Source organism: Culicoides brevitarsis, chromosome 3 (genome assembly GCF_036172545.1).
Source record: "Culicoides brevitarsis isolate CSIRO-B50_1 chromosome 3, AGI_CSIRO_Cbre_v1, whole genome shotgun sequence".
Taxonomy (NCBI): Eukaryota; Metazoa; Arthropoda; class Insecta; order Diptera; family Ceratopogonidae; genus Culicoides; species Culicoides brevitarsis.
In genome coordinates, this window is record NC_087087.1 from 11,902,400 (window position 1) to 11,920,574 (window position 18,175).

The following is an 18,175-nucleotide window of genomic DNA, read 5'->3' on the forward strand; positions in this document are numbered from 1 at the left end:
TTTGTTGTTTTTTTCATCATTTTTTTTTCGTAACTTATAAAATAACATTAACTTGCAAGAACTTAATTCACATTGTTAAATCAACTATTTTTCTTATATTGAATTTATATAATTTATGCTAAAAGCTATAAAATTGTGTTCTACGCTTTTATCATAATAATTTAAATTTAACTAAATAATATTTATTTTTTTTTTGTTTTTTTTATATTTTTTTTGTATACCAACATTTTTTATTTACCACGAACTTTTACTAATATTTTTAATATGTTTAATATTTTTTTTTTAATTAATTAATAATTTTTTTGTTGTAACGAATATGTCTTACTTTTGTGGATTTTGTTGTTGGATGTGGGCATGTTGTGATGAGGCTGATTGTGTAACACAGCCACACACAGTTGTTGTTGTTGTTGGCCATCAAGGCAGCTACACCAATAAGCTAGGGGCTAACCATTCATCTTCAGCTAACTGTAATACAAGAAAAAATTATTTTTATATAAATTTTTTTTTATTATTTTTTTTTGTACAAATATTGAATAACGAGCACAATAAATACGATATATAAATTAATAAATAAAAAAATTGTATATATATATTGGCAATCATAAATATAAATAATAATAATCATTATTATTAATAATAAAAAAATAAAATCGTGTATTAATGAAAGAAAACAAAGGAATCGTTCCACGCTCTTTAAAACAAAGCGAAAAAAAAATCAAATAGGTCGCAAAATAATGAAAAAGTATAAGGATAATACATTTTTTGTTATGTTTGTATAATATATAATAATATATATATGATATGAAAAGCATAGTAATAAAATTTTAATTAATTGCATGAGACCTAAAAAAAGGGTGTTATTCTGATAAATATTGTTAAAAATAATGTTATTTTTACTGTTGTTTTTCTCTTGTATCGCGCGCGCACGTTCGCCCCGATAATGGATAAAATATGAACGAATCGAACATTGTTGTTTTTATGATGTTGTTAACGTTTTCCTTTGTGGTCATATTTTATGTTGTCGGTTTTATTACTACTTTTTTGTGCGTTAATTTGTTTTTTTTTTGCAAACTTTTTTTTTTGCATTCGACAAATTATTGTACAACAGTCTATTATATTATCGTTTTTTTTTTCTCGTTTTTTATAGGAATCTCATTATTCATTATTATTATTTGCATTATATATATAGTGATATCATAACATAATAAAATGGCTCGAAATTTAACTCCGGGACATCAAAGGTTAAATAATAATAAATAATATGAATTTTTTTATTGTATTCGGAAAAAGAATTCGTATAAGAGGAGAAAAAATACAAGGATAAAGGACATCAAATGAATATTTTGCCTCAGAGCAATTTTTAATTAAAAAACATTAACCACACATTTTATAGCGACGCGAAAAAAATAAAATAATATAAAAAAACGGGCAGTTTATGATTGAAATTAAATTTAAAAAAAAGACTTATAATAATCGCAAGGTAAATAAAATATTTATAATAAGCGAGGGTTAAAAGAAAAAAAAATTAATAAAAATTTAACATATTGAAAAATATTTTTTAAAATAATTAAACAAATTGAATTAAATGAAATAATTTAAATTAATTAAAATAAAATTATTATTAAAAAAATTAATAAATTTTAAAAAATTGATTAAATAAATGAAATAAAAATAAATTTTTTTTTGTAAAAATTAAATGTTTAAAAAATAATTTTTCTTTGATTTATTATAGATTTTCTTAATTTATAAATTATTATATAAATTAAAATAAATAATAAAAAATTATTAAAATATAATAAATTGCTTAAATAATAATAATAATAAATTAAAATTTAACCATTTTTTCTTATTTTAAATTTTGAAAAAATATAAAATGATAAAAAATTAATTATCTTTATTTTTTTAATTAATTTAGAAAATTAATACACATATTTAAAAAATAAATTTAAGTAAAATTGATTAAATAAATGAAATAAAAATATTTAAAAAATAATTTTTATTTAATTTATTGAAATTTTTTTTATGATAAACAAATTATTATTTAAATTATTCATAGTAAATTATTAAAATATATTTTAAATAATATTAAGTTAATTGGAATAAAAATATGACTTAAAGTAATTTATTTGAACATTTAAATTGAATTTTAATTTAACAAAAAATATTGATAATTTACCTTTATTCTATTTTAAAAAGTTTTTAATATTTAATAATTTAATTTAAAAAAATTAAATTTAATAATTTTTAAATTATTTCATTATTAATAATTAATTTAATATTTAAAAAAAAACTTTCTTTTATTAAAAAAATTTAATATATTTTCAATATTGTTTTTAAAAAATAGTTTTAGTTTTATTAAATTAATTTAAAAAACATTAAATAATTGTTTAAAATATTATAAAAAAGTTTGTTAATACGATTAATTAAATTAAAATAAATTACCTTAATTCATATTTTTATTCCAATTAATTTAATATTTTTTTTTATATATATTTTAATAATTTATAAATAATTTAAATAACAAATTATTTATTTTATTTCATGAAATTAGAAAATTTTCAATGAATTAATTAAAAATAATTTTTTAAATATTTAATTTTTACATAAAAATATTTATTTTTATTTTATTTATTTAATCAATTTTATTTAAATTTATTTTTTTAAATGTATATTAATTTTCTAAATTAATTAAAAAATAAAGAAATAATTTTTTTATTATTTTATATTTTTTTAAAAAATTCAAATAACAAAAAATGGTCATCTATTGTCCATTTCAACTGCTTAATGTCCCAGAAGTCGTCTCATAGTCTGATTTTTATTTTATGTCCATCGTCAAATGACGAGGAAGAAAAAAATATCCATATAGAAAATAATTATTTCCCTATCATATTCGATAACATATTGATTTTGTCGTCTGTCGTGTCATTTTGCATCACAACATCAACATTTTGTGCTTGAATTGGTGCTCGACGAAAGGACATTATTAGCGTATGCGCGTGCCACGTGTCTGTGTGTAAAACATGGTAATAAATCGCATGAATTATCAAACACATTGTCATTATTAATGTCTAAATTATATTCTTGAGCGTTCTATTATTATTACGGCTCGTTTACGTTTCGCATCAATATTGTGACAATATATTTATGAGTGGCGCGCACTTTAGACAAGTGACCATTTTCAATCAAAAATTATATGGTTTGTACATTTAATGGTTATCGCATAAAAATTTCATGACACAGAAAAAAAAATTATTGGCATGCAAAACATCTAGAGAACGAAAAACATTGAGTTAAAAATGAATTTTTTAATTACTTTTGTAAAAGTTGCAGAATTTTTTTTAAGAGATGTGATGAAATATTTTTTTTGAAATCATGCGTTGTGGATTTTTTTTTTTGAGTTAATAAGTCACAAGTACCTGCGGGCTCACCTGAAATTGCTGCATTGGGTAGGCGACGACTCCCGTGGCTTGGGGCAGAGCAGAGCCTACACCTTGTGCAGCAATTTGTTGGGCGGTTGCTGTGGGAATTTGCGCTTGTGCGGGCACTCCTTGCCATGCACCGGGTAATTGCATTCCCATTCTGCAAAAAAAAAAAAAATTTTTTAAAAAATTTTTGTTAAAATTAAAAATTTTTCAAACTCACCCCATGTAACCTTGTTGATATCCAGCAAATTGCCCGTAAGCGTAACCTTGCATGCCCTGCAGGAATTGACCTTGTAAGGGGGCGGCAGGTGCTGGCGTTGTTGGATACGTGGGCGCTGGCGGATACCAGTAGCCGGCAACTTGTTGTCCGTATGTCGTTCCGAAGGGGAAGCCGGCTTGACTTAAAGCTTGACTTGTGATTGAGGGTGCGTTATTGGGATCGCCGCTTTCCTTGCCCCAGGAACACTTGACGGTCTGAGCGTTGATTTCGGAGTTGTGGATGGCGACGATGGCGTGCGTGGCTGCTTCTTTTGTCGAGAATCTACAAAAAAAAATTTTTTTTAGAAAATTTTACTCATAATAGAGCAGAAAAAAAATTTAGGTTTTTTTTGTTAAAAATGGTGAAAAAATCTTTTTTAATATTAGTTTATATATTTTCGACTGATTTTTTTGAAAAAAAAAGTAAATAAAAAAATACAAAAATTATTCTAATCCAAAAAAAAAAAATAGTTAGTAAAGTTAATTTTTTAATTAATTAGTAAAATTTTGGAAGGTTTTGAATAAAATTTAAAATCACTAAAATATAAAAATTTAATAAATATTTCTGCACTTATATATCTTATATATTTTTTGTTAAATTTTAAAAATTTATTTTTTTTTAATTATTTAAAATTTAAATTAATTTATAATATTAATAATTTTTAGATTTAATAATTTTAAAAATTAAATATTAAAAATATTTATATTAAATATAATATTTATTATATTTAATAAATATTAAATATTTATTAAATATTTTTTTTAATAAAAAAAAAATACCTCAAACAACCGTAAATAAATATTTTTTAATATGTTTAATTTTTTTTAAATAAATTAAATAATTTTAAGATTTTATAATTTTAAATTCGGAAAAATAAAAATATTTTATTTAAATTATTAATAAATATTCTTATACTTTTTTTTATAAACTTAATTATTTTTTTTATGAATAATATAATATTTAAAAAAAAAATTTTTATTAAATAAATAAAATAAAAATTTTAATAAATTAAATAAAAATTATTTAATATTGTAATAATTCATACATAAAAAAATTAAAAATTTTTATAAAATAAATTATGTAGGTATAAGAAGACTTAATAATTAAATAATATTTGAAAACATAAAAATAAAATAAATTTTAATATTGATTCATTAATTAATTATATTAATTTTAAATATTTATTTAAAAATTATTTTTAAAAATATTTTAATAGAATATCGATGAAAAAATTTAATTTAGGATTTTAACTTATTTTTTTTAATTTTAGTTTTTTTTATAATTAAAATTATTAAATTAATTTATTAAATAGTTTAATTAAATATAAAATTATAAATTAATATTATAAATTAATATTAATTATATGTAATTAAAAAAATTAATTTTTAAAATTTAACAAAAAATATATAAAATATTAAGAAAACTCACCTAACGAAAGCATAACCCTTATCCTTAAACACACGAATCTCTTGAATTGTTCCGAATGGCGAAAAGGTCTTTTGCAATATTTCCTCATTCAAACCGCCTGCCAATGTGCCACCGACTCCGCCACAATATACCGTACAATTTGTTGGACTGCTCTGGTTGTAGACTTCATCAAAAGTGAGTGGTTTTGAATTGACTGCAAAAGGAAACGATTTTTTTTTATTATTAAAATAATTGTTCAGAATAAAATTTTTTCAATTCGTTTTGCGAGACAATTGGTGACAAAAATCCTTCAACAATGCAATTTTTTTTGTTCGAACCGATAGAAAGCATCCCATTAGAGATCTCAGCTGCAGACAAGTTTTTAGATTGAGTGTTTCCCCGATCGTTCGTTCTACTTTTATTTTTTTTTTTGCATTTTTGTGTCAAAATAGAAAATAAAATAGAAGAGAATGTGTGAGTCCCAAATGAATATTCACCTGGACGGAACATGAGCAACGAAAAAAAAAATTCCTACCAGAAAATAACTTTCAAATTGTTTTGCTTTTGCAAGTTGTTGTTCACATTTGAATAAATATTGATTGAAAATTTATTATAACAAAGTGTGCGTTATCATCACAAGTGTACAATTTACGTCCGATATTTTTCTCATGTCATGTTATATTTCTATTGACTATACGGATTTTTTTTTAGAGGAATTCAAATTTATGCAAAAATGTCTGCGTCTGTCTGTTTCGATTTTATTATTTAACTAAAAAATATATTTTATAACTCGCGTCGGCCTTCAGGTTCTGTGCAAAAAAAAAAAAAAATAAAATGAAATAATAAAATTGATTGTATTCAATCTTTATTTTTATATTTTATTGTAGTTTATGGTTGAGTTGTGCACTGCCACTATGATTTAATTCACAAAAATACAAAAAAAAAAATGTTTTATTGTTCTTTTGTTATTTTTCGGGCTTTGATGGAGAGAGACTCGGGGATAATGTTGCTTACTGCGTGACGAAAAGCGATGAGAGATTCAAACAACGCGCGCGCTAATTTAATTTAATTTTTAGTTGAAATTAAGCAAGCGATGCGACGACGACAAAATTGCGACAACATGGAATCTCCCGATTCTCATGAGACACATCGAGCGATGACCATACAATGAAAAAAATTTAAAAAAAAATGTAGAGATAGGAATTGTGAAAATTTTTCCGGAAAATTATGAAAAAAAAATTAATTTGAGCGCATTTTAGTTTTTTATTAATTTTTATTGATTTGTGGAAAAAATTTTATTGAGTTTTCCGGATTTTTCTCAATTTTTCATAAATTTTCCATTTATTCGAATTTATTTTTTCTTTCAAGGATTCTTCATTTTCAACATATTTTTTAATTTTTTTCAATTTTTTTGTTTTATAGAATTTTCATTCGTTTTTTTTTTAGTTTTTCCAAAATATCCAAATTTTTTATTAAAAATCTTTCATTTTCAAGACATTTTTAAAATATATTTTAATTTTTTAGAATTTTTCATTCAATTTTTTTAATTTTTCCTAAATATTAATAATTTTTGTAAACGTAAACATTCAAAATTTATTTTTCCAGATTTTTAAAATGAATTTTTATTAATTTTTTATAAAAAATTCATGAGTATATTTTCACATTTCCTAAAATTTCCTTAATTTTCCAAATTTTTCCTGATAGTTTTCCTTGCAAAAATATTTTTATAAAAGCATTTTGATAATTTTTAACACATTATTGCATTTTTGACAATTTTCCAAGTTTTCAAAATTTTTCCACAATTTTCTGAATTTTCTTTTAATTTTCTTGATCTTTAAATTAATTTCGAAATAAAAACAAATACATTTTATTATGAATTTTTATGAATTTTTTTTGATTTTTCATGAATATTTCTTTATGAATTCAAATTTTTCCCAGATTTTCACGAGTTTTCCTCATTTTCCGAAATTTTTTTTGCAAGAATATTTTAAATAGAATTTTTCTGATATTCTTTTAATTTTTAATATTTTTCTGAAAAAATAAGTTTTCCGAAATTTCCATAATTTTTCGAATTTCCCTTGAATTTCCTTGATTTTTTCTATATATTGAATTGATTTCTAAATAAAAAGTTTTAAATCTTATTAATTTTTATTAATTTTTTGTGAAATTTCATGAATTTTTCTTCAAATTTTTACGAATTTCCCTAATTTTCCGAAATTTTTCCAAATTTCCCTAATTTAAAAAAAAATAAATTTTCCAAAATTTATTTATTTAATTTTTTTATATTAAAAAATGCGAAATTTTTATGAATTTTCCTGAATTTTCCGAGTTTTCCCTGAATTTCCCCAATAAAATTTTCCCTAAATTCTTTGAAATGCACTTGAAAAAAAATCATTCAAATAAATAATTCCGACTAGTTATCACCGTGCAATACCATAATATAATAAAATGCTGCCAAAAAATTGTATCCCACAGATAACAGTCGTGTCGTGAAAAAAAAGTAGGTAGAAAAAAAAATTATGTGACTTTTTCAAAACTAAAATAGTTTAACGGGATTGAGTTCAACAATATGAACAGCTTAACAAGTTATCGGTTGGAACAAAAAAAAATGCGAGCCCATATAAATATATTGAAAAAGTTTTCACGACATTTTTGTCAGTTGTTTAAATCAATATACATTTGAAGGACTTTCGTGAATAACGGATGATGAACGGATGTGGATTTTATCATTATTATCTGTGTGTGTGGAATGATTTACAATCTTTCTCAACAACTTTCATGGAAATGGATAAAAATGAACTTTTTAAGCACCATCCATTATTATAAAAAAATAAACGATTTTCCACACAACTTGTCATCGGTATAGGGACAAAAAGACTGCAGCAGCCAAATGTGACCAAATTTATTTGCAGCTATACATCAATATATAATAATAATATCACATGTGACATTCTTTTGTTCCAAAAAAAAAAAAAAAATTATATATATTAAAAAAGCCTCAAGGTACATTATTTGTGGACGGAATTTGTGCTTGGTGCACGAAAACCTTGTCCGATATCTCTTAAATATGTTGGTTAAATGCATTTTATACGCGACGGCGACCGAACCGAGAGAGATGGCATGGAAGATAGATAGATGGGTAATATTGGTGCCCAATCGAGCAAATAATTTTCACATTTCACAAAACTTTTATATATGCAGTTATTTTAGAAAATTCATCGAGAAACACACATAAATCGATTTAAAATTGTTTAAAAGCATGTTTCAAGTGAGAACACTTACGGGCATTTCATGATCTATTCAAACTGATACGTTTTTGGCTAGATAATTTTTTCTCCATCGCACACATGCCAACTCTTTCGTCTTGTTTAAAAGTTATTTTTGTATATGTTGGTGAGGCGATATGTCGAGAGAAAGAGAGGAAAAAAGTTGTTGTACCAAAAGAATATTGTCAAAAGTAAAATTTATGGATGTTAACAATTGTCAGTTTGACCAATCGGGGAACGTGCTGCAATATTGCTTCAGTGGAGATTTTTCCGGTTACACTTTGGGCAAACAAAAATTTTTTGTAGAATAAAAATATTAATATAAGGTATGACCAATGCGTATTTTGGATATTTGAAAATTTTTAAATTTTGGCCCAATGAATATTTTGATTTGATTTTGCTCAAAATGTTACAAAGCTTGCTAAAAAAACACGCATATGTGCGATTTATCACATTGACCCTAAAAAAATTGATATTTTAAAATATCAAATATTTAGCAAGCTTCGTAATATTTCGAGCAAAAATAAATCAAAATGTGCACTGGGTAAATTTTTCAAATACTCAAAATATGCATTGGGGGTAAAGTATTAAATCGAAGCTTAAAATTTTTTTAAAAAGAAAACTTAAAAGTTTAAAAAGACTACTTTATATTTCGACCCAATGCACATTCTGCTTATTTTTAACTTTTAACCTAATGCACAATTTTTGTGTTTTTATTTGCTTAAAATTCTTATAATCTTGTCAAAATTCAAATATTTTTCTCTTATTTTTAGTATCGAATTAAAAGGAATTTTTTCAAACTTTGAGTCAAAAAGTAACTTTAAAATCTTTAAACTTAATTTAATTAAATAAAAAATATTAAATGAAAAAAATTTCGAACAAAGCCATTTTAGATCGAGCTTAAAAATTTTTGTCACTTTTAAATTCTTTTGAAGATTCTAAATAAAGGTCAGTGTTGCCAAAATTATTATTTTTTTTTTTAATTTTAGTATTTATTAATTAATTATTAATTTTTTTCTTTTCTAAATTATTTTTAAATAATAATATATTCAGACAAAAAAATGTTTTAAAATTTTTTGTCAAATAATTTTTTAATTGATTTCAATCAGGATTTCACAAATATTTGGCAACCCTGAAGACCAAAAATTTAATTTTTAACGTTAGATTTTTAATTTAGTTTTTTCATACAAAGCCAAATTTATGCTTAAAAAAATAAAATAACTTTTTATAAATTTGAGTTAGAAGAAGTTTAAGTTTTAAAAATTTGGCAACCCTGTAATTATTTTTTTTATTTAAAAATTAATTTTTTCGGTGAACTTTTCATATAATTTTTTTTTTCTTAAAAGAATCACTTTTCCTAAAATTTAAGTTCAAAAAAGCTTAATTCACAAAATTTTGGCAACCCTGGAACCCAAAATTTTCATTTTGAACATTAAATATTTCTATAAATTTTTATATTAAACGAAATTTTTTGGTTTAAAGAAATTTAATAGAATCAGTTTTGAAAATTTAAGTTAGAAAAAGTTCATTTTTTAATTTTTTGGCAACCCTGGACTTCAAAGAAAGTATTTAATCGTTTCAATTTCCTCTTTTACTCGTAAAATAATTTTAAAACCATATGTGAAGAATTACAGAAGGCACCTTTGATTAAGAATACTCCATTTGTATTCCAAAAATTCTTTCAAAGAAACATTTTATTTTTCTCCAGGAATTATTTCTGCATATTTTGTGAAAATACATCATCGCCATCATCATCACGAAAATTGCCAAATGGATGGAACATGGATGGAAATTCTCTCATATTTTCATTTGACACATTTTAATGTTTTTTAAGGGTCGTACATTGCGTTCTTCGTTCGCATGGAAATGGTTCCGTATTTTATATTCATTAGGATAATATAAATGGGACTAGAAAACGGTAAAATTTTAATGGAATTATAACAAGAGAACATATCGGAGAAATTAAACATCTACGTTGGAAAATGTCACCGAACATTTATTATGTAAATTTTTGTGCGCTGTCTATTTGGAAAACCAACAAATGTGAAAATATTATTTGTGTTTAATAAAATTCCCCCCATTAGAAAAAGGTAAGCCTCTTTCTCAACTGGTGACGAAGGGAGAAATTTGTCTCTGGTCGAATTCGGTCTAAATTTATTATCCGATTAATTGATTATTTATTAGAAACATCGCTGGCTCGAGCAACAGCAGGTCTCCCAAACCACTAACTTGTTATGTTTTTCATCAATTGCAACGACGACGACGACGACAATCGATGATGACATGCAAGTCGAGAGCGGCGACGGAGGAAACAATCAAATATTGTTTTTGTTCCCTAATCCGAATTCGGAAAACGATACATGGTTAAAATGGAAAATCAATAGCCCAGAGTAGTCAAATATTTACATGCGTTGGGATGCACAGACAAAAATTTTTTTTACGATTTCACAGACCGACCAAAAAAAAAATATTGACCACTAAATTGTAAAAGCAATTTTGCCACCGCGAACAATAAACGAGGAATAAATACGTACGTTCTGATTTTGTTGCAGGTGGCTTTCTTGTTGCCCAATTTGTTCGTATTGACCTAGATCCGAGCCACTGTCCGTTCATTGCTGTGATTGCACTTTCTGCTTCCTGGAAAGAGAGAGAAAAAAATTTTAGTATTTTTTGTTCTTTGAATTTTTTTAGCGTTTCTGCACCTTTTCCGTTTACTTTTCATTATTTTTTAATGTAGAAACTTTTCCACCAAATAAGGAAAAATTTCTATGTGGAAAAGTTCTCTCGTCATAATTCAAACAAACCATCATGAAGTTATGCACATCATTATTTCGCACATCGTCATCATCGTCATGAGGAAATAGAAAAAAATATATAATTGTTTAAAAAAAGATTATTTAAAAACGTCCTAAAAAGTATAAAATAATAAATTTTTTTATTGAAATTTTTTTTTAATATTGAAGCTCCTATTAGAACCTTAAGATTTTTTTAAAAGTAATTTTCGAACATTAAAATTATTTTCGAAAATTTTACGAAACTCTTAAAATTGTTTAAAAACAAAAATTATTTATATGTTTTTTTTTAACTCCATAAGACTTCAAAAAAATTTTTTTTAAATTTTTGTGAATTCAACCAATTATTTTTCTTTATATTTTTAATTAAAATTTATTTCATCATCGACAATTTAATATTTTTTTTAAAATTAATTTCGAATATTAGGGAACTTTTTGAATCAATTTTCGAAAATTTGAAAAAAAAATTTAATATAGTTTAAAAAAATATCAGAATATTTTATATCAATCTTAATAGTTTCAGAAAATTTTTAGAATTTCTAAAAATTATACTCATTTGGTTTTAAGACATTTGAATTTTTTTTTTTGAATTTTTGAACATTTTAAATAAATTTTCGAAATTTTTTGAACTTTTCTATCAATATTAAATTTTTTATGGAATATTTAATTTTTTTTTCGCAAATATAAGATTTTTTATTTAATTTTATAAAACTTGAAATTTTTTTTTTTAAATTTCAAAACTTTTTTCATTATTATTCGAAATTTTTCGAACAAAATCTATCAATTTCGAAAATTTTAAATTTTTTTTTCGAAAATTTGAAAACTTCTTTTTGAGTAAATTTTTGAAAATTTTCTAAAATATCTAAAAAGTATTTCTTAAACCAATTTTCGAAAATTTTCTTAAAAATAAGTTTTCGAATTTTCGAAAATAAATTAAAAAATTTTCGAAATTGATAGAATATGTTCGAAAATTTTTCTTTTGTTTTGTAAAAAAAATGGTAAAATAGTGACTGAAAAAACAAAAACTCAATAAAAATCACAAAAAATGACAAAAATCACATTTCTCCGAATTGAATGAAATAAAAATCAACAAGAAGACTGCTACTAATCAAATATTTGAACCAGCACCAAATAAAAAAATTGTTATATTTAAAATTATGATTGTCATATTTTCCTTCGTTTCTCGGCTCTTTATACACTCAATGCAATTTGGTATGGATGGAAACGACGAACAAACATTAGAAAAGTTAAAAACTGTAGCAAACATGAGACGACTAGGTCTGACGATGATATATAAAATATTTAAATATGTAAATGAAATAAAAAGCGTCGTCGTCGTTTCTTCTCCCCAGTGACAATTTTCAATTTATTTAACAATATTGAGTCATTTTTCATCGCTTGCATCGGAGCGACCCATCGGATTATATTATTTCAAGATAATTGTCGTAAATTATCGTCCTGACTGGAATTACATTGTCTCGAAAAAAAAATTGACCATATTGACCAAATCGCTGAATAAAATGAAAGAAGACATACGGAAATGGACAATAATTGTTTGCTCTAAAAATTTAAAAGGAAAAAAAATGAGAGAAAATCGAACAATATTGAATTTGAGCTCAAATGGCATGATGGCAACATCTTTGCCAACAAAACTATCTTTTCCAACATACGTTTTATTTAATTTATATGATTAAGGATGGTCAAGCGTCTCCCATATCGTTGGTCCATTTCGTTCGAGGAAAACTAAATCATCTCAACTTTATTTTAGTTTTATTATCGAAATTTCTTGACAATTTTCCAAAAAATAAATATTTTATCAATTTTGTCGATTTTTCATGGAAAGCACGTTTTTTCTTTTTTTTTTTTTTAACAAAAAACGACCAATCAAAGGGTCATTTTAGGCATTTTTAATGAGATTTTTAATCAAGCGAAAAAAAAAAGAAAAACGAAAAATTACTTTTCTTCGCTAAGAAAAAAAAGGAAAAAAAAAAATAACAAAGAACGTAGTCTAATATTGGTGTCATGGGAAATTTACAAATGTGAACAAATATTCATAACAGCTCAGTTTATAGATTATTTTATTTTGTTTTGCCCTCTTTTTTTTACAACTTTCTAGTAAGACAAGTTAAACTTGCGGCACGAAGCAAAAAAGGCATAAAAATATGCGTAAAACATTATTTACTGAGCAGACAAGAGTTTCGCTGTCAGAATTTCATCACGAGTCAGCACGAGGTAGAAAACTCGTGTCTTTTTTTTTAAATAAAAATATTACGGTAAAAATGGTAGTCTTGGGAGTGATTGCTCTAAATTTGACGACGTGTCTCTTCGTACTTTTCTCACCTTTGTGACACATTTTCTGTGTGGAGGGAGGAGGATCTCTTAATAAATTTTGTTTCATTCATTTGGTCTTTAAGTGAAATGACGTCAAGAATGTGTGACATTGATGATGATAATATTTAATTAAATCGATTAATGTTGATACGTGATGCAAAACCACAGCAATTGCTTAAATTTTGGGTTTGTGCAAGATATGTGTGGTTGGGGGATGGATTTTGGAGAGATTTTATTGATTTTCTTATGGGTTTTGTTAAAAGATTTAAATTTAACGAAAATTTATTTAAAAATGTAATGAGTTTTCTTTTATTTCAAAATTATTTAAAATTTAAAAAAAATATTATTATTAATTATTTTAATTTTTATTTTAATTAATTTTTTTATCAAATATAAAATAAAATTTATTTTTTTTATTATTTTAATTAATTATTTTTTCCTCGATTTCTATTATCAAATTGATTTTTGATTATTTATTTGTTTTTTTTTTAATTTATTTAATCAATAAAATATTAAAAAATAAAAAAAAATATTTTCACGAATTTTGGTCCAAGATTAAATTTTCCAAATTAAAAAAAATAAATTAATCAAAAAAAAAAAATAATTAAAATTTTTAATAAATAATTAAAATAAATTATAAGATTAAAAAAAATTAATAATAATATAATTAATAAGAAAGTTTAATAAATTTTTAATAATTAATAAAAAAAATTAAAGTTTATCATTTTTCTAAAAATTTATTTTTTTTTGAGTTGATAGTTTTTTCTTTGTAGTAAAAATTGCGTTGAAAAAATGTTAATAATTTTTTTGTTCAAAAATTATTTTAAAGTTATTATTAAAATATTTCGAATAAAAAAATATAAAGGTATAATTAATTTTTTTTATAAAATACTTTGATTTAAATAAAAAAAATTAATTTAATAATTTCTACTTTTTCTATACAAAACTTTTTTTTTAAATAATTAAATTTAAATATAAATTAACATGTCTCAAGAATTTTAGCAGGATTTTACCATTAATTTTAATTTAATTATATGCTTTAATTTTAATTCCAATTTTAATTTAATTTTAATTTAATTTAAATTTAATTTAATTTTTAATTAATTTTAATTTAATTTTAATAATTTTTTTAAATTTAATTTAATTTCAATTTAATTTTAATTTAATTTTAATTTAATTTTAATTTAATTTTAATTTAATTTTAATTTAATTTTAAGTTAATTTTAAATTAATTTTAATTTAATTTTAATTTAATTTTAATTTAATTTTAATTTAATTTTAATTTAATTTTAATTCAATTTTCATTTAATTTTAATTTAATTTTAATTTGCATTTTAATTTTAAATGTAATTTAAGGTTTTAAATGTGCATTTTAATTTAATTTTAATTTAATTTTAAAATTGTTTTTAAGGTTTTAAATGTGCATTGGGACAATTTTTATTTTAAATTTTTGGGGCAAGGTTTTAGATTGTGCATTGGGTTAAAGTTTTAAAATGTGCATTGGGGCAAGGTTATAGAATGTGCATTGGGGCGAGGTTTTAGAATGTGCATTGGGGCAAGGTTTTAGAATGTGCATTGGGGCAAGGTTATAGAATGTTCATTGGGGCAAGGTTTTGAAATGTGCATTTATTAAGGTTTTAGAATGTGCAACAAAAAATTTAATTTTAAAATTTAATTTTAATTTTGTTCGATTTAATTTTAAATTTTTTTTGGGGCAATTTTAATTTAATTTTATGTTGCATTGGGAAAAATGTTATAGAAGTCATTTTAAAATTTCATTTTAAATTTTCATTTTAATTTTTCAAAACTTCATAGAATGTTCGAGAAACTTCATAGAAGCTTTGAAAACCTCGAATAACTAAAAAGTATAAAATAAAAAATTATAAAAAAAAAATATTTTAAAAAGATGCTTTTTTATTTGGGGCCCTAAAAAGTTGAAAATAAATGAAAGTTTTTCAAAATTTAATAAGTTAAATAACTTTTAATTTTTAATTTAAATAATTTTTCGCTTAATTTTGAAAAACATTCATTTATTTTAACTTTTTAGGGCCCCAAATAAAAAAGCATAATTTTTTTTAAATTTTTATTTTAATTTAATTTCAATTTAATTTTAATTTAATTTTAATTTAATTTTAATTTTAATTTAATTTTAATTTAATTTTAATTTTAATTTAATTTTAATTTAATTTTAATTTAATTTTAATTTAATTTTAATTTAATTTAATTTTAATTTAATTTTAATTAAATTTTATTTTAATTTTAATTTAATTTTAATTTAATTTTAATTTAATTTTAATTTAATTTTAATTTAATTTTAATTTAATTTTAATTTAATTTTAATTTAATTTTAATTTAATTTTAATTTAATTTTAATTTAATTTTAATTTAATTTTAATTTAATTTTAATTTAATTTTAATTTAATTTTAATTTAATTTTAATTTAATTTTAATTTAATTTTAATTTAATTTTAATTTAATTTTTTAATTTTAATTTAATTTTAATTTAATTTTAATATTATTTTAATTTAATTATTTTTAATTTATTTAAATTAATTTTAATTTAATTTTATTTTTAATTTAATTTGAATTTCAATTTTAATTTAATTTTAATTTAATTTTAATTTAATTTTAATTTAATTTTAATTTAATTTTAATTTAATTTTAATTTAATTTTAATTTAATTTTAATTTAATTTTAATTTAATTTTAATTTAATTTTAATTTAATTTTAATTTGATTTTAATTTAATTTTAATTTAATTTTAATTTAATTTTAATTTAATTTTAATTTAATTTTAATTTAATTTCAATTTAATTTTAGTTTAATTTCAATTTAATTTTAATTTAATTTTTTTTAAAATTTAATTTTGATTTAATTAAATTTTAATTTAATTTAATTATTTTTTAAAAAAATGAAAAAAATAATTTAAAAAAAAAGTTTAAAAAATAATTTTTTTCAATAGAAAATTCGTAGAAAATGTTGCACAAAATATTAAATTGTTGCTCAAATTTATCTTTAAAAATAAGAAACTTTTGCAATTTGCTTTGAACAAATCCTTTTCTAAGTCTCATCATAAACGTGAATTCAACAGAAACCGACAGAAACACAGAAGAAAAATGCAGAAAAAACGAGAAAAATTACAAACACGTACACGCGCTTGCTGAAAATTACCCTTATTGCTCATGTTTTTCACTTAAAGTATCAGAGATCCGTCAAAATCAAGATAAAAACAATTTTGCAACAGCAACTTTTCTTCTTCTTTCTCTTCCTTATAAATTTGTTACTAATTCCACGATAAATGTCTCTTTTTTTTATTTCAGAGTTGTCTTGAGTTACTAATGCGTTCACATTAACACAAAACACGGAGTTACACAAAAATCCCTGAAATTCCGCATTATTTTCGTCATTTTTTTAAAGTAAGACTTCCAAGCACGGGAGATATTTAGGAACAAGGAACATGACACACATTTATCGTAAAAGTACAAAAAAAACCACACAATATGTTGTTTCTTCTTTATTAATGCGGTTGTCAGTTTTTTTTGCTGCTGTTCGTCTCTTATCGCAAAGCCAGGCAAGAAGACGTGTCGTGTCGTGTTCAAATGTGCCTGCAACAACCACATCATCAACATAATAGTCCTTCTGGTCGGCAGCGTTATGATGAATCGCAGTCATTTGCTTTAATTTCCTTGATGGTTTACGTGGCTCTCGTCATTGTGGAGGAGATTGAATTAAAGTGATAAACGTCAGACGCAATTTTCCCCTTCAAGAGAACAAAAAAAAATTGTTCACATGTGAAAAACGACGAAAGGTAACAACTTTATTTGTCATAATATCCTGTTCCCGAAAATCAAAATTCTATGAAATTCGATCAATGTTCAGTCAGACTTTACATTTGCGACAACGACGAAGAAGAACAAACGACGCACATTTGTTATTCAAATGTATGCAAAATCTATGCATGTGATTTGTTAAACAAGACTATACGATTTCCTTAAATATATTTTACATGTTTTATTATGGCAACATTGTGAAAACTAATTCTTTTGGTTCTCTTTTGCGTGTTCACGAAAACGCCTTGGATGATAAAGCGGTTCAGGTGAATGGAGTTGGAGTGGATTTGACACCTTTGGAGGTAAGTTTTCTGAGGTCTTAAATTTTTTTCCTTGAGGTCCTAAATTTATTCCTTGAGGTCTAAAATTTTTCTCTTGAGGTCTTAAATTTATTCCTTGAGGTCTTAAATTTATTTCTTGAGGTTTGAAAAACGTTTCTTGAGGTCCTAATTTTTTTTCCTTGAGGTCCTGAAATTATTCCTTGAGGTCTAAAATTTTTCTCTTGAGGTCTTAAATTTATCTCTTGAGGTCTCAAATTTATCTCTTGAGGTCTCAAATTTATTCCTTGAGGTACTAAAACTTATACCTTGAGGTTTAGAATTTATTTCTTGAGGTCTTAAATTTATCTCTTGAAGTTTAGAATTTCTTTCTTGAGGTCTCAAATTTATTCCTTGAGGTCTTAAATTTATTCCTTGAGGTCTTAAATTTATTTCTTGAGGTCTTAAATTTATTCCTTGAGGTTTCAAATTTATCTCTTGAGGTCTCAAATTTATTCCTTGAGGTCTTAAATTTATTCCTTGAGGTCTTAAATTTATTCCTTGAGGTCTTCAATTTATTCCTTGAGGTCTTAAATTTATTTCTTGAGGTCT

General features: G+C 22.7%; 1 protein-coding gene across 4 annotated transcripts in view; it reads right to left on the reverse strand.

The window, feature by feature from the left end:
- Positions 1 to 329: 329 nt before the first annotated feature.
- The window catches only part of LOC134833739 (cytotoxic granule associated RNA binding protein TIA1), a 186,066-nt gene continuing 168,220 nt past the window's right edge, over positions 330 to 18,175 (reverse strand). For 3 of the 4 annotated variants that reach the window (XM_063848169.1, XM_063848170.1, XM_063848168.1), the window contains exons 6-10: positions 10,889 to 10,991; positions 5,110 to 5,302; positions 3,643 to 3,963; positions 3,417 to 3,579; positions 336 to 465 (exon numbers count right to left, since the gene is read on the reverse strand). In XM_063848169.1, coding sequence (XP_063704239.1) covers positions 424 to 465; positions 3,417 to 3,579; positions 3,643 to 3,963; positions 5,110 to 5,302; positions 10,889 to 10,991 — 822 coding nt within the window. In that variant the 3' untranslated portion in view covers positions 336 to 423. Of the gene's footprint in view, positions 466 to 3,416; positions 3,580 to 3,642; positions 3,964 to 5,109; positions 5,303 to 10,888; positions 10,992 to 18,175 lie in introns of all 4 variants that reach the window. The other variant, XM_063848171.1, reaches the window with a different exon arrangement.